The sequence below is a fragment of the Nylanderia fulva genome, unplaced genomic scaffold (assembly GCF_048542155.1).
Source record: "Nylanderia fulva isolate GAGA-0341 unplaced genomic scaffold, ASM4854215v1 Scaffold9, whole genome shotgun sequence".
Taxonomy (NCBI): Eukaryota; Metazoa; Arthropoda; class Insecta; order Hymenoptera; family Formicidae; genus Nylanderia; species Nylanderia fulva.
The window spans coordinates 4478314-4496393 of NW_028191026.1; the positions used below are offsets into that span (position 1 = coordinate 4478314).

The 18080-nt window shown below is 31.8% G+C and overlaps 1 protein-coding gene across 5 annotated transcripts in view; it reads right to left on the reverse strand.

Moving 5' to 3' along the window:
- The window catches only part of LOC114929866 (adenylate cyclase type 6), a 124870-nt gene that overhangs the window by 6122 nt on the left and 100668 nt on the right, over positions 1-18080 (reverse strand). For 4 of the 5 annotated variants that reach the window (XM_085489719.1, XM_085489720.1, XM_085489722.1 and 1 more), the window contains 13 exons: positions 16382-16528; positions 13426-13584; positions 12619-12867; positions 11901-12063; positions 11139-11236; positions 10675-10759; positions 9270-9386; positions 8633-8773; positions 7111-7349; positions 6467-6605; positions 3806-4025; positions 3031-3179; positions 1725-2057 (listed from right to left, as the gene is read on the reverse strand). In XM_085489719.1, the coding sequence (XP_085345845.1) occupies positions 1728-2057; positions 3031-3179; positions 3806-4025; positions 6467-6605; positions 7111-7349; positions 8633-8773; positions 9270-9386; positions 10675-10759; positions 11139-11236; positions 11901-12063; positions 12619-12867; positions 13426-13584; positions 16382-16528 (2236 nt within the window). In that variant the 3' untranslated portion in view covers positions 1725-1727. The remainder of the gene's footprint in view (positions 1-1724; positions 2058-3030; positions 3180-3805; positions 4026-6466; positions 6606-7110; positions 7350-8632; positions 8774-9269; positions 9387-10674; positions 10760-11138; positions 11237-11900; positions 12064-12618; positions 12868-13425; positions 13585-16381; positions 16529-18080) is intronic. The other variant, XM_085489724.1, reaches the window with a different exon arrangement.

Sequence of the window (18080 nt, forward strand, 5' to 3'; positions counted from 1 at the left end):
CAGTACATATAGATCGTTTTTTTTTTTATTAAAATATTAACATTTCGCAAAATTTATGGAATTCTAAATATCTCGATCACTGCGTATTTCTCGCGTTAAATATTCAATTATCATTTTGTACAATTTTCTGAAAGCGTACTTCGTTAATCGATTTTTGCACGTTTCATTTTTTGTGGACACAAACCCCTTTTGCGACTATATGTGAAATATTTCGCAAAAAGTCTGCTGAGTAACGAGATTTTACACAATAAATATCCATCGGCGTAGATGTTATGTAACTGATTGTGCACGTGTTCTCATCGATACACGCATATTTGTTCTGTGATGTGACGGTGCGGTTGAAAGTGTTACATAACGATCCCGTGACTGGTATTGGTGTAACTTGACATAGTGGCAACTTTACATTAACAAGATATTGTGCAATATGTGCGGTAAAATCTTTCACGCTAGACAAAGCACGAGTTTCGATTAATGAATGAAAATATACACAGTATTCGGAGAAAAATGCGTGTCGGTGGATTAATAATAACAAGGTTGCTTCCGTGCAGAATTCTTTTTTTTTAACATATTTGTTGAATGAATATCTTGAAGAAAGAAGAAAAATTGATGCACTTTAATCGATATGCAATTGATGCTGAATAAAATTAAGTTTTATTTGTTTTTATTTCTAAATTAAAACGCTTTATATTTTTTTACGAAGCGCGACTTAAATAAAATATCGAAAATTACTTATATTACTTTTTCTCTATATTTTTTTGATAACTTCAGATTGTGTATAAATTAATCGAGATAGATGATGATATACTTTCGAAGTCATGATTGACGTATTATAAAAGTGGAAAGTTTGGTTAAAAAAGTTGCGAGACAACCGCCATAAAGTATGATATACTCGGATATTTTGACAGCAATTTGCAAAATATTTCAGATAGATAATAATTTACGATCATGCATTACTGTTGATATTAGTTTCGTCTGAAATAATAAGCCTTTTTCGTGCGGTTTGTTTCTCTTGGCGAATTCAGATTTATCGTGAGTTAATTCCATCGATTATCGTGCCGATATAATATAATCGAAACATGCATCGAACATGCATCATACTTATGCAACAAATCGATCGCGAGGATAGAAAGTTGAACATTTCTTAAATCACGAAACAACATCAGATAATTTTTTCTTCTTGACAAATTCAACAATATTCTGATCTTTATTATTTCGTTACTATTTTATTAATTTTCTTTGTGTAGAAATGATGTCAGATATACACAAGAGATAAAATTATCTACTGGGTGTTTCCGGCGGAAAAGTTTTTAATGTCAGATTCCTGGTATCATTTGAAAACGATTTTTTCTTAGTGAAAATGTTGAGAGAGGCCATCATTTCAACATATTCTCAATTTTTGCTATTATGCATTTTTATAACCAAGCCTTATATTAAAATTTTATTAAAGTAAACTCTACCTAAAATTAGCTGAATAATATAGTTCTGTTATTTTTATTTCTACAAGATTTAATTACCAATACCAAAAAAGTCTTTATTTTTAACTGTTTAGGATTCGAAAATTATTGGTGTTTCGACATTTTTGCCGAGGAAAAATCGTCCCCGAATGATACTAGGAATTTTTCAAACACCCTGCATATGATAGAGAAATTTTACACATGCTCAAAAACTCTAATATATACTCCAATATTAATTCTACGATTTTCAATGCCTATAATAAATAATACCAATCAGACAGTCCCGTTGCTGGTGTTGTTGACCGTTGTTTTGTCTGTGGCGTCGTTGTTGTTGGAATTCGTCCTGGTGACATCCACCTGATTGGGTTTCGCAATATCCTTTGGGCCGTCCAGGAAGTACGTCACCATACTTCCTTTCCCTTTTACCTGGATCGTCCCACGACAGGTGAGCGGGTATCCTTTGGTGACCAGGATATCGTGCACCTCCTGGGTGACTTGAATCCCGTCCAACACGCCCGTCGAATCCATCCTGGAGGCCACATTCACGGCGTTGCCCCAAATGTCGTACTGCGGTTTCCTGGCCCCGATCACGCCGGCGACCACCTGCGTAATTTATAAACATTATGAAAATCTATAGCAAGTTTATCAATATTTTTCCGATTAAATTTTTTTTTTTTTTTAATTATTAAAATTTTTTGCGAAATTACAGGGTGTCTAGCCGTCCTTGAAATTCTTAAAATCTTTTAGAATTTTGTTTTTTTTTTTAATCCTGGAAATGTACTTGAATTTTTTGTAGATCTTTATGATTTTTTTATTGTATAAATAATAATACAAATTTAATATGAAGTTGAATAAAAAAATATTTTAATGAAAAAATATTATGCAGTATTCCTATAATCATATATATGAAAATTCCATAATTATATTGTAATTTAATTGTTAATTTAAAAGAATTTCTATAATTCTGCATATTGTGAATATAACTTTATATATTATTAGTTCAAAAATGATGTATGGTTCTTTTAATACAAATGTTTAATGAGATTCAACTATAATACTGATGAATCAATATTACGTTTAATTGAATCAAAGTCATATTTTTTTTTATTCAACAGCATTTTTTTCTCAGTGTATGATTTTCAGAATAAATTCTAAGAAAAAAATTTTTTTGTGTCTTTAAAAGTTCCAAATATAATATAAAATAATACTATATCGAATATTTGTAACGCATATATTAATTTTCATTAACGTGCAATTTATATCGACTCGATAGAAACAATAAAATTTTCGGTTTTTTTTACATATATTTATCATACTATTGGAAAATCGTGCAAATTTTCTTGAAAAGTTCAGGAAATGTTCTTGAATTACATTTTCAAATTTTACTAGACACCCTGAATTAATATTTCCATATAAATTTATTATACTATTTTCTCGATTTAAAATCAAAAATTTTTATTGCAAATTTCTGATGTCTTCTCGAGCGATGTATTTTTGTTGTAATAATTTATGCATTATATTAATGACGACACGGGGAGGGCGCGATTGAAAATTACAGTTGATGTATTTCGATTACCGGTCCGATGTTGATGCCCACACGCATGCGGAAGTTATTAAAGCTGTGTTCATTGACATAGGCCAGCTGCTCGCGGATTCTCAGAGCGTAATCCGCCATAGCGACTACGTGCTTGAAATCCCGCATGTCGCAGGTGCTTTTCGTTAAGCCTGATGTAACAAAGAGAGAAAGAGACAAAGGTTAACTTAGCGCGACGGCATTCCTATCGCGGTATTCTTCCTCGTAATGTGATTAGCGACTGTTAGGAAATTGTAAGAAAATTGTTACGGACGTCGTGGAAAATTAGATTTCTCTTTTCGTGCAAATATATAAAAACAGCAATTTTTTGCGAATAAATACCAAAGATTATACACTGAAAAACAATTATTAAATTAATATTTATTTCAGTACTGTTTAATAAATCATTTATTTGAAACAAATAAATATTTTTCACATCGAATCAATATTATCAGTTTCAAATGAATAATTGGAAGTAAATTTTATTCAAATTTAATAAATTTTTTTCAGTGTAGTTACAAATGTCCGATGAAGATTATGTATGTATTATTGCGAATTTATTGTACATCCGCGAATCGCCGGAACGAATTAGAGAATTATTAAGATAATAATTCGATTAATTTCGGCCGAGCTAGCGATTAAATTGCGCAAGCAAACGCCGGTTCTTCTGAAATCGGCAAAGGAGCCGATGGCTCGGAAAGCCGCCTTCGGGGAGGAAAGCGAATCAAAGGCTCGTCGAAGTGTGTCGTCGCTTAAGAATTCTTCGATGGGGACTTACCCGAAGCGGCCATGTATGTGGCACCCGTGCTCTTGATCTTTTCAATGTACTTGAACTGTTCCTCAGCGAGTAACTCGTCAAAGTCAGCGATGATCTCGTTGAGAAGCCTGAGGCATTCCACGCCCTCGTTATTCGCTTCGAGCTCGACGTAGAACTCCGAAAAGTTCGGAATCGAGGCGAACATAATGCACACAAAGTCGCATTGTTCGTGGTACAACTCCTGCGAAACAATAGATACAAGTGTGTGCTGTGTCTCATCCTTTTTCATCGAATAAGAGATTGAGATTTTTTTTAAGGCATTTATCAACTTATTACTACACAGAGCGAATTTTCTCTTAGAATTTGACCTGAAAATCATGGTAATCGTGGAAAATAGTGTAATGGAATTTTTCTGATTAATATTTACCACAATATAAATAGTAATATCTGTACCACAATAAAATATAAAATATGTGCGATGAATTTTACTATGTATATATTAATATTTTTTATATAAATTATATAATTTGGTGATAAATATTAATTAGAGAAATTTTTATAAATTCTTCCAATACCATATTGTACATAATTACCATGATTTTCAGGGTAAATTCTAAAAGAAAATTCTCTTCGTGTACTAAATATATGCTGTATAATAATTTTATAATTTTTAATCTTTGGTAAATAAGAGATTTTGAGATTTTTTTTAAAGGAACCTATTAACTTTTACTACTAAAATGTTGTGTAATAATTTAAAGTCCAACAACAATTATTTTGATAATTTTTGTAATGTTTGGTAAATATAATTTTCTGATTTTTATTTTAAAAACGCTTGCATGAGAGAAGTCAAGATTCAATTTTCAAGCACATTGAAATGTACATCTTAAGTCTCGAACTGGTTTAAATTTTAGAATCGTTTCTGAGCAAGACAAATTAGGCAAATACCGTTGAAATTCTCCATTTCACGTCAGTTACTGTACACAAACTAAGGCATCCTAATTTATCTGCAAAGCTAGGATTAAATATTGAAATTCTAGCAATGACTCTTAATTGAACTACTAAATATGCGCAGTATCGCTCGAGTTAATTCTTACGCGTCTCTTTTCACAGTCGAAGACTAACTAAAGTTCAGCAACGTAAAATTATACTTCAGATATAATTCATAAATTTAATTAATTTAATTAGATGAATTAAAATAACGAACAAAGTAAAAGAAGAGCAAAGATATAAATTGTTATACTTTTATCAATTGTCGCCGACAGGAGATTCTTACAAGAGAAGGTTCAGAAAGTTAGTTAATTTTATTAAGATAAACTTCAGGATGTCTATACAAGATATTATTTCCCTTTTCAGATGTAAATTACTATTGTAATCTATAATCGCTTAACCTCGTTAGCAAATGTCAAAATGCATATTGCGAATATTTCCTTTCCTTTGTTCAATTATTCTATTTGTCATGCAAACCAAAAGAATTGATTAGATGTCGAACGGACAAAGCGAGAGATCATTAAATTATATTTTATTCAAATCAGAAAATGTAATATACAAGGTGGATCAATAACTCTGTCCACCTGGAATATCTCCGTTATTTTTAGAGTACAAAAATATTGTACTTACAAAAGTTGTACGGTCAAGTGAGCCATCATAGGTCACTAGTAATTTTCTTATAGGTGCAGGCACTTCAAAGATTTCAAGGTCGTCATCATTTTTTGAAATGACATGCTATACTTTTTTATCCTTAGCGTAATAGCGAATGTTTAGACGATTTTAACGACCAATTCTTTACTATAATCTAACGATATACAAAGATATTGTACGTACACATTTCTTCTCAAATATAAATATTTTTACATTTCTTACTATTTATAAAAAAAAACTTGAATTTTTATAATTACTAGCTTTATCAGTCAGAGATTTCTATATCCTTTATTCGTATTTATTTCTTACTATAATTTTTTTAAATAAATTCCAGAGGTTTTAGACTTTAGTATTAGTAGAGTTTTTAGGGAGTAATCAGTCTATTTAGTTTAGTATTCATGTGATTTTCGTAATTCAGTCTATGTGAAAATGTTTTCGTTTAACGAAAGTAGATATACTCGTGTATGGAAAAACTCAACATCCAGCGAGAAATTTAACACACAATTTTTTAAAATAAATAACAGAAATTTTAGACTTTAGTATTTGTAGAATTTTGAGAGAGTGATCAGTCTATTTAGTTTAGCTTTCGCGTGATTTTGGTAAATCAGTCTTTGTGAAAATGTTTTCCTTTCTGTTAGAAGTAAGAATCATTGTTTTACACTTTTATTTAAATGCCGAATGACTTTATTATGTCGTTTAAATCGTCTAAACATCTGCTATTATGCTAACAATAAGGATAAAAAAGTATAGCATGCCATTTAAAAAAATGGTGATGACTTTGAAATCTCTAAAGTGCCTCCACCTACAAAAATATTATTAGTAGCATAATATGATTCTTTTGATACAATTTTTGTAAAAACAATATTTTTGTATCTCCAAAAATAACGGAGATATTCCAAGTGGACAGAGTCATTGGTCTATCTTGTAGAACAAAGTGTATATATATTTTTCTAATATGTATAGCAAATATATATCGTATTTTGCATTTAAGAGGCTCGAGAATTTTCGCGAAAATGTTCTTTAAAGTTTTTACAAGGAGCTTACGTCTGAATTGACAGTAGACAGGAAGTGGGCGGCCACGTGTTCCGGAAGTATGTTCGCGAGCAGTTTCTGGTTGTAGGCTTTCAAGTGTTCCATTTCCTCTTTCTCCTCGGTCGCTTGCAACTTCCACAGGAAGTCTAATCTGTATTGATGCAAAGAGTACGTTAATGTTCTTCTATAGCACGAGAAAGTTTATGATTCTTTTTCATCTGGCAGACTCGAAATTTACGTCTTTGGAGTATACGGAATGTTTCACGCGTGGATACAGCGTTGAGAGATTTTTAATTTATATTTGTTATTGATTTATCAACAAAAAATATTGCGTGTCTTTTTAATATATATAATTTTCAAAATTGAAATGTGTTACATTATGTATAATTGTATTTGTTTTATAAACATCAATATTAAATTTATTCCGCGAATAAATTTAATCTCTCTATGCGTTTACACATAGTTTCTTGTTTTGACTACGAAATTATTACGGAAGTCAATTCACAGGAGAATGATCGTCCGCGAAGCTTCTTGTGGGAAATTCCACAAGGGCCTTAAAAGCTAATAGGGTTGCACAGCTTCAAATTATATCTACGAGCTGACTCCGCTTAAGTTTCGGGTGGACCATTGTGCTTGTGTGTTCGAATTTGTCGGACCTGTAAGTCGCTTCCGTGTGTTGGGAGTGTGCCACTAAGCAGGCCATGAAGAAAACCACAAGAACGCCCGCAAGCCATCTTCCGACGGGCTCGACGTCGTCCTCATTTAGTGCCTGGTCAATGCTGACCCCGAGATAAAAAATCACGACGATGCTCAATACGGTTACTTTAAAGACCAACGTTAGGATCTGGTACACCGCGCATGTCACCATCACTAACATCACCAGAACCGGAAACAGCTGCAATCATTATCGGTTAGCGTGAAGTATATTAGTCGAGCGTTATCATTATTTCATCAAACACAGGGTGTCTAGCCATTCTTGAAATTCTTGAAATGTTTTGGAATTTTGGTTTTCCTTTAAAAATCCTGGAAATGTACTTGAATTTTTCGTAGATTTTTTTGATTTTTTTTTTTTTTTTCGTTGCTTCTAAATATTCAGCTAAAAGTGTCAGCTGAGAATTCGAGTAAAAAACATTTAATCTTATATACTTTATAAATAATACAATATATTTCTTATTTACGGAATTCAAAATGTGTTGCGCATAAATTGTTTATACACGAAGAGAATTTTTTCTTACAATTTACCCTGAAAATTATGATAATTGTGGAATGGAATCGAATATTTGTAACGCATATATTAATTTTCATTAACGTGCAATTTATATCGACTTGATAAAAAAAAATATTTTCGGTTCCTCTTACATATTTATCATACTATTGGAAAATCATGCAAATTTTCTTGAAATGTCCTGGAAATGTTCTTAAATTATAATAGATTTTCAAATTTTACTAGACACCCTGAAAAAGATTTGAAAAACTTTTTAAAATCTCGTTTAAGCTTGTTTAAGGAATTACAGAAAACGAGACAAACACCGCGTATTTTTAATCGTATTAGATTAATCTAAAATTACAATCTTCCAATCCGCTAGAAAAATTTTACGTCAATTATATGTATAGAGGTTGATAAATTTTGTTATTAAAAGATTATATTATTTAATCTTCCGCGGCTTTTTTCGCGAAGGGAGAAGATAATTACTTTAATCTCTTTTGAAATTGTTTGAAATTATCTTCTATTATTTGACAAATAAGAAATTTTTATCGTAAACGTTTACATTTGTTTTTTTTTTATGCAACATTTTTTTTGTAAAAAAGCTGGTTCGAGTCTCATACGGCTGCATAAAAATGATATAGTATATAATGAATGCAAATTAAAAAATTGTATGTAAAAATCAGATAATATTATTACTTAAAAAAACTACAGAATATCTTCGTAATATGAAGTAACAAATAACTATATACAAGTTAAAAAATTTTGTTATTAAAAGATAGATGATTACTATATTTTTTAATCTTGCGCTACATTTTTTAATCTCTTTTTTTCGTAAATTAAATACATATACATATAACGGAGAAGAAAAAACGTGAGAATCTCTTGAAATTATTTGCTTATCACTCGTGCATATTTTATATGACTTCGCGGAATAACAAATGTCTCTTTCGTCGATTTGCATTACCACTTACATCGCAGAAAAGAATGTAATGACATATGTCGCTATCGTTACTTCTCGTCGGTATTCTTTGCACGGTGGAATTCTCGTCCAGCCATTCGGCGAGAGGCAAAGTGTTATTGCTGGCGCAAGCCTCGCTTCCTTCCAGCGTGACCTGCGAGAAAAAGATACACGAACCGGCCGTTATTTACCACAGTTTTATTGCGTGAACGCGAATTCATTCGATCGCTGATGGGGTAAAAAAAAAGAGAAAAGCAATATCTGGCGTACGATCGACGATCCCTTCCGTCCGCGTGTGATTTAAACGTTTTCGCAGCAATACCGTTATATTCCGCCCATTTATGATTAATCGTCGTATCGACATGCGCGCGATTTATATCGTCAAAAAATTTTTTTAATGGCTGCCAGAATTTTAATTTCACTTCGCCGCTATAATTTTGCCATAAACGAGTTTTCTGATTGAAAATATATTGTATATATATATATGTAACACAAATTGTGATGGAAAAAGGCGCGTATGTCCGAGAAACTTCAGCGAACCACTTAATAAATCAGTGCGAAATTAATGCTTCGCATCAAATGTAATGATTATATTAATAATAAATGAAACGCAAACGGTAGCAGACGTAATTTATGTATCGATCACTTACCAGTGGTGACAATACCGTGATGAATGTCAGGAAAACGACGATGGACGCGATGCTTTGCGCGACGATGCGGTTCTCGAAGATCTGTAAGGCCGTGCTTCTCACCCATTGCGGTACTCTCTGTAAAACATGTCTATTATCTTCCATTTTCTCTTTTCTATTAATCCTGTTAATAAATAAAATGCCTTTTCCTCGAAATAATGAAATGCGAGCCCCCGAGAGATTCCTATCAAGTAGCCCACAAAGTGACGCTCGAGAGATTTGACGTAAAATTTCTTATGTACCCTTCGAGGTTTTCCCCTTGTATATATACATAAAAAAGGGTACCCTAAGCGGAAACTTTAAATGTTAAATATTTATTGAAACTTCTCTCCGTCCGAAATAAATTGCACTCACAGAATGATTAATTAAATCCCAGAAAATTTAGCGGTCAGGAAAATCTGGGAAACCGGGCATTGTCGGGGAATTTTATAAATCTGGAATTGTTAGAGAACAGTCAGGAAATTTTACTATTTATCTGGATTTTTTCACATTATTCTACATTTCTCTCAATAATTTGAAATTGTTTATTAAATAAATATAAACTTTTCCTTGACTCCCCAGCATGCTAATTTTCTGTGTTAAAAATCGATTGACCTATAGCGTATTCGTTAATTTATATTTTCATCGTCGTATTATTTTATTTCAATGTGTTTGATAGAGACAAAATTAAGAAATTTGATATAATATAAATAAAAAAGGTGATTATTTTAATAGTTTATAGTGACACGTTTGTTTCACTTATCGTACATAATGCAGATGATATAATTGATTAAAATTTTTAACTTCTAAATCTTTTCACTATTGACAAAAATATCTCAAGGATTGCATGATTGAACATTTAATTGATTTATCATATGGATATATGCAAATGATATATTTGGAAAAAATAATACTAAAAAGTTAAAGGAAAAATCAATTTCTGGGCTTGGAAAATCTGAAAAAGTCAGGGAATTTTTTTCATCGAGTCTGCTGGACATCCTGAAATTGCATTCACAGAAAAATTTATTAAATCTGATAGATAGGGAGATGATCTGCAGGTATCATCGAGTAATCGCGAGAAGGAAGGAGAGAACTAAAGGGAAGGTTATTACTTGGATCGATGATTTTGACAGTGGCCTGGAAGCATGTCGCTTGATCAAGGTCAAGAGGAAGTGGCACTCTTCCAGAGGGTCTTCGTCATCGACCCGAGGTGGATACGTGATGTATCAAGCGATTTAAATATCACGCTCGTTATATTAATAGATGTATATTTTTTGACATCATTGTGTGTCGTCGAGAGGAGAATTAATTCCTTCTTAAAATGAAATTTTTGCAATATTCGTAAGATATACGTGTGAAAGTTTTATGTGTCTTTTAATGAACTTACCTCGTTTTTTTCCGTGAATAAAATTGCATTGACCAAGGCTATCACCAGTATGCTAATCGCGGTGCAGACGTAAAAGTATACGCTCCTACGAAGATAAGGAATTTTAGCGTGATTTTCTCGAGCTTATTAAAATTAAGTTTGAAATTTATATCTGTTATGCCAAAAAATTACAAAATAATATATTCATAATATAAAATCTAGAAATACAAAAATAAATATTAAACACTATATTCGTTATAATTATAAAATAATATAAATAAATGCATATAAACAAATATATTAATAACTAATATTCTCTTAACATATTAATATAAAATATTTTTGTATTATTGAATAGTTTCTATTAATATTAATTGAAGAACAAACTAGCAGACTGCATAGACATTGTGGATCATGAGCGTAGTAAAGTTGCAGATACCGCGTGCGGTTGTACAAAGTAGGATTTATTGACCACGTGTATTTACCTGGCGAGGGTGATGGCGATTGCTACCACAACGACCATGTAGACGAAACCGGAGCACACAAAATAAGCTGAGAGCATTCTGTCCCTCTCGCGCGAGTACTGCAACAGGTCATTAAAACAAGTCGATATCGCCCATTGTTTCTATTTGTACTTTAACAGCCGAGTGTTTTTGCTAAATGCAGCGTGTTTGTTTTAACCATATTTGTTTGCTTTCCCATTGTACACGATTCAGTTGTGAAATTTTTTTCTCTCGACCGGAGAGAGAATGTCGTTGCAAATTGATTACGAGGCGCGATTAAGTCACGCGGATAATCCAAACGGAGCCGTTTAGCGAATTAACTAAAATTAAATTAAATTAAATTTAATTAAATTAAATTTGCACGGACTTTGTATTAAACGACGGATTACCGCGTCGATTGGTTAAATTTAATTGTATCAGTATGAACGCGTAATTATGACTCGTGTTATTTTCTACGTGTTACTTAAATTAATTACGAACTCTCGAAATAATATAAATGGAACCTGACTCTGAGCGTTTTAAATATTTTATAAAAATTATATATAAGTATTTTATAAAATTTCCAACCGCGCAAAAATTCGATAATACCTAATTCTAATAAATATCATTTCGTTAATTAATCTCACAGTTTTGACGTTGAAATCGATTTTATGAATAAATGCAGTTAAAAATATTTTTTTTATAATTGGACACAATTTGACGTCGTCATAATTTAGCGGTTATTTTTTCACTTTAATTCATTACCTTTTCCTCGACATCCGGTCTTCGAAATTTCAGTATAAAGGGCGTACAATGTTCCGCTCTTAATCGATCTATACTTCTAGCATCGATTGCTCGCATCAGATATTCATTCACCTCATCTTCGGGGTCCTTTTCGCCCTCGATGATTTCGCCGAAGCCTAATCTACTAAAATGCACGAATTTAAGATGATTTATATTATTTTTATCAATTCATTATACATATATTGATATTTTTTATTCATTATATTTTTTCGAGGACGAAGAATATAGGAATAATTTATTTTACATTAAAAGAAGACGCGGTTACATGGGATTATCTTTTAATTAATATAACCTTTCAGGATATTTCTCGCAACTTATTTGGGTAATGGATTCTGTACATCGTCGTTTATGACGTTACCACGTCAAGGGTTAAGAGATTAAGCATGCATGAATTTAAGATGATTTTATTACAGATGTGATTTACGTTATTTTTATCAATTCATTATACATACATTGATATTTTTTATTCATTATATTTTTTCGAGGACGAAGAATATAGGAATAATTAATTTTACATTAAACAAAGACGCGGTTACATGGGATTATCTTTTAATTAATATAAAACGAAGCAATGCCTCGCCGTCTTTTCGCAACTTATTTGGGTAATGGATCCTGTACATCGTCGTTTATGACGTCAAGGGTTAAGAGATTAAGCAAGCAATAATTGAGGAGCACTTACCTGGTTTGTTTCCCGTGTTGCGAGCCGTGACCCATAACCCTCATCTCTTTGGACACATTACCATTCGCCGGGAAGCTCTTTCGCATCCCGGAGCTAGTTATGTTGTCCTTGAACGTGTCTCCAGGGACAATTAAGTAGGTTCTGATATTGTGGTCCTTTAAATACGCGTTCCTCTCGCCTCCACGGCCCTCCTCGACCTCGTAATATCCACCCAAGCAGTCTAAAGTCTCTTTCGTGATGTGCACGCGTCTGCGAAACACCATATCTTCCATCTAATATATTAGCACCGTTGATATACCGACGTTTGAGAGATTGCCTCTCTCGACAGAAATCATTTGTATTTTTTATTTTTATTAAAGATCTTTTTTTTTTTTTTTTTTTTTTTTAATTTAAAGAAAATTTTACTTAAGAGAGAGTACGAAGGCGGAGTATATTATATTTGATATAAGGAGAATGAGGTCTCTCGACAGGAATTATTTGTATTTTTTATTTTTATTAAAGATCTTTTTTTTTTTTTTTTTTTTAATTTAAAGAAAATTATACTTAAGAGAGAGTACGAAGGCGGAGTATATTATATTTGATATAAGGAGAATGAGGTCTCTCTCGACAGGAATTATTTGTATTTTTTATTTTTATTAAAGATCTTTTTTTTTTTTAATTTAAACAAAATTTTACTTAAGAGAGAGTACGAAGGCGGAGTATATTATATTTGATATAAGGAGAATGAGGTACACACTGACGTAATTTATCGTCGTCTCGATCGCAGTTGAGGGCTGACATACCTCGAACAAAATTGCTTGTACTCACCCGGGTATCCCTCCGCTTTCCATGTAATTGGCTAGAGTCACGTCGTTGCTCCAGACATCGAACTGCCATTTTCTTAGACCGAGAACCCCACAGTGAACCCGGCCCGTGTGGATGCCGACTCTCATATTCACGTTTACGGCCATCACTTCGCGAACCAATCTGCAATGAGACGCGTAAACTTATTACACTTCTTCTTTAATCTTCTTCTTCGTCGTTGGACGAATAATCGAGTCAGCTGCGTGGAAATAAAATAAAAAAAAAAAGCAAACTTTTGGGGCGTCTAGCGGTCAGAGAAATCTGGAAAACCGGGCATTGTTGGAGAATTTTATAAATCTGGAATTGTCAGGGAAAAGTTAGGAAATTTTACTATTTATCTGGATTTTTTCACATTTTACATCTGTCTCAATAATTGGAAATTTTCCTTGATTTCATTTCCTTGACTTCCAGCACGCTAATTTTCTGTGTTATTTTATTTCAATGTATTATATATATTTCAAAATATATTATAACATTGCTTAAGAATTATAATATTGTTCAAGAACTTTATTTTAATTTAAATAACTTTTAGTTTATTCAATTCGACCAAACTGGCATGTTACAAAAATGACAAAATCTCACGACGTTTTGTTTATCCAGGATTATTATATGTCACTGTTTTGTATTATCAACATTGCTAGTAAATTATTATATAATTTTTGTAGATTCACTTGATAAGGGTCAGTAATTGATGGCCGAAACGTCGTGAGATTTTGTCATTTTTGTAACATGCCAGTTTGGTCGAATTGAATAAACTAAGAGTTATTTTAATTATCACTGGCGACTTAAGTTATTTAAATATTTCATTTTAATTTATTTTTTTTATTAAAAATTAATACATTAATTTTATTAAAAATGTTTTATTTAAAAGTTTTGTTGTGATATTAGATATCATTAAATATGTTAAAAATAAAATTTGATATAAATAAAAAAGGTAATTATTTAAATAGTTTATATATAGTGACATGTTTATTTCGATTATCGTACATAATGCAGATTGTATAATTCATTAAAATTTTTGTTTTAACTTTCGAACCTTTTCATTGTTCACAAAAATATCTCAAGGATTTCATGATTTAACATTTAATTGATTTATCATATTTATAGATACAAGCAAATTATATATTTGGAAAAAATAATACTAAAAAGTCAGGAAAAAAAAAAATTAATTTCTGGTCTTGAAAAATATCTGAAAAAGTCAGGGAATTTTTTTCATCAAGTCTGCTGGACACCCTGCGAGTCAGCTGCGTAGAAATGAAATAAAATAGCAAACTTATCGTTACAGCTGGGAGAGAACGTTGTTTCAGTGTTCGAACTGTAGGATAAGTATCAAAGTATTTTCATTATCGATATGAAACGGCAGAAGAATTTTATATATATTGACAAACATTGATTTTCTTGGCGACCCACATTCTCAATTACAATAATTGTTCTTCAGCATCGATCTTCTCGCTTCTCGTACGTGACTTCTCGGGCGTTTTTATATTCGTACGTTGATTTTGCTATCGATTTGACAGGAAGGGAAATTTTTTTCGAGAATAATAAGAACTTGAAACGAAGAAGGGTTAAAAGCGACGAAGAAATTAAAATCGAAATCCTCGCACAGCGATTTAACCCGTGCAATTCGGTGACCCGTGTGGAAAGAGGTCCTTGCGGAAGGATCCTTCATGGTAAAGCCGTGTTTACTCGATTTTTAAGCCAGTATATATATCGGCCTCAATCGCTGCAATGTTCATGCTGCGCTGCCCTCCAAGGAAATCTTCTCTTTGACGGTGAAACGCGTTTTATGAAAACACGAGCGAAACGAATACGGGACATGATGTAGGATACCACCACCGTCAGCTCTCTATCGGGGTTGATTTTCCGCGGTCGTCTCGCCGATACAAACGAAAAGCGTTGCTTATTGCCGGCATGTTACTTTGATCCGTCAAGTTCGTTTCCCGAACAGCTTTCGATATTCTATCTTCGACCATTTCTATATTCCGCCGTTTTCCTTTTGTCCGATATATCAATCGCGTATACATGGAATACTCGAAACCTCTGTGATATATGATATTTATTTTGTTATTTTGTGATTTCAAATGTACAGATTCGTAGCTGGGAGCGCGATAAAGCTACGCTACATTTTTTATAAATTCTTTTAGAAAATTATATATATATATATATAAATTTCTAAAAGGACAATATATAAATTTTATATATATATATATTTTTTTAATTCTATTTGGAAAAAATAAATAAAGAGGCAGGGAAGAAATTAATTTCTAAAAAAATTATATATATATATATATAAATTTCTAAAAGGACAATATATAAATTTTATATATATATATTTTTTTTTAAATTTCCAAACTTTTTCACTGATGACAAAAATTTCATGATTTAACATTTAATTGATTTATCATATAGATATATGCAAATCATATATTTGGAAAAAATAAATAAAGAAGCAGGGAAAAAATTAATTTCTAAAAAAATTATATATATATATATATATATATAAATTTCTAAAAGGACAATATATAAATTTTATATATATATATTTTTTTTTTTTAATTTCCAAACTTTTTCACTGATGACAAAAATTTCATGATTTAACATTTAATTGATTTATCATATAGATATATACAAATCATATATTTGGAAAAAATAAATAGAGGCAGGGAAAAAATTAATTTCTGGTCTTGGAAAATCTGAAAAAATCGATTCATCTACATCGTGTTCGTTAATTTATATTTTTATCGTCGTGTTATTTTATTTCAATGTGTTATAGAGATAAAACTAAAAAATTAGATATAATATAAATGAGAGAGAAAGGTGATTATTTTAAAAAAATATATATTATTTTCCGAAGCCTTCTTACAATGAGGATTTAACGAAGCTTATTGTTAGATGAGTTAGAGAAAACATTCGGACTTACGTTATTGCATCGATCATGTCCAATCCCATTTCTACGCAACAGTGAGCGTGATCAGGTCGTGGTTCCGGAAGTCCGGAAACGCAATAATAACAGTCTCCGAGAAGCTTTATCCTGAGGCAGTGGTGCTCAGCTGCTAGCCTGTCGAACCTGCGGAATATTTCCCAAGGAATTTAAACATCCTGATTTATTTAAACGTACATATAATAATATATCGGAGAGAAATACTTGACTTTTTCTCTCCCTCTCTTTCGAGCGAAAAATTCAGCTGTTAAAGTCGAGCTGAAGAAGCCGAGAGAGACCTTTTTCGCGAAAATATATACGTAACAGTTGTGGTTTTTGCGGTTAAACTGACGGAAGCCGCGTTTATAACAACGCGCTGTTTTTACAAAAATATCTACTATTTTTCCCCACGTGTACCTCTACGTTTCATGGTAAAAATTCTGTAATATTTTTTTAACGTAATTTCATACGAAAGCGTGAAGGAAATACCGTGCAATTTTCATCGAAATATTTTGTTATGATTTTCTCTTATAATTTTATAATTAAGTTTCTGACCATATTTTGCATTTCGTCATTATATATTTTTTTTATTGACTCAATACACAAACGTGATTGAGTAGGATAATAAATTGCGTAAAATATAAAATTTAAAACAGCAGAGAGAGAGAGAAGAATCCTCAAAATAACCTGAAAATAAAATCGCAATATCCAAACTTTCATCTAAAATATTTTGTTAAAAAAAAATTTCCTTTGTAACTTATAATTAAGTTTCCAAAGTTTCCTGTATTTAAAATATCATTATTGCCATCTTTCTCTTGCCTGACATTGACTTTGATTGGCACTGACTCGATTGACTCGTCAATACGGAAACGTGATTGAGTCGAATTATGTGGGATAGATACGATTAAATTAATTCGAAACGATGAAGATGGAGATAGAGAGCACGTCGACAACAGGAGAGGGACCCCAACAACCGGGAGATAATCGGTTTATTCAGATTAGATATTCAGTAACGTCGCACTCCGTGCGGCGCATATTATACGAAATTAATTCAGGACGCCGGAAGGGTGATATTAATATTTCACGCGCAGCAAATCCGCGTAACACATAGGGTATATATATATATATATATATATATATATATATATAATGTTAAGCTAGTTTAATATGATATATATGTATATACACGAAATAACAGTGTCGGTGGAGCTGTGTGTGTGCAGTCGCGACGTGAATATATGGCAATTAAATAATTCAATTATTAACGTATTATCGCATAAATCTGTGAGAGTCAAATCGATAATAGAGCATTTTACGCCGACATTAACAGGGTGTCCAGCGGTCAGGGAAATCTGGAAAACCGAGCATTGTCAGGGAATTTTATAAATTATTTGGAAATCTCAGGGAAAAGTCAGGAAATTGTATATACTATTCATCTGGATTTTTTCACATTTTTACCGATTTTTTCTCTCATCCGCAATATCACAAAGTACGAAAACAGCGTTGAAAAAAAATACTATCTTAATCGTGCTCTAATCAGTGGACAAACAGGCAAAACTAGTCGAGCTAGACTTTAGAAAACTAAATTATTAGGGATATATACACTGAAAAAAACATTATTGGATTCAGATAAATATTTATTTCAATACCGCCTAATAAATTATTTATTTGAAACTAATAATATTGATTTGATGTAAAA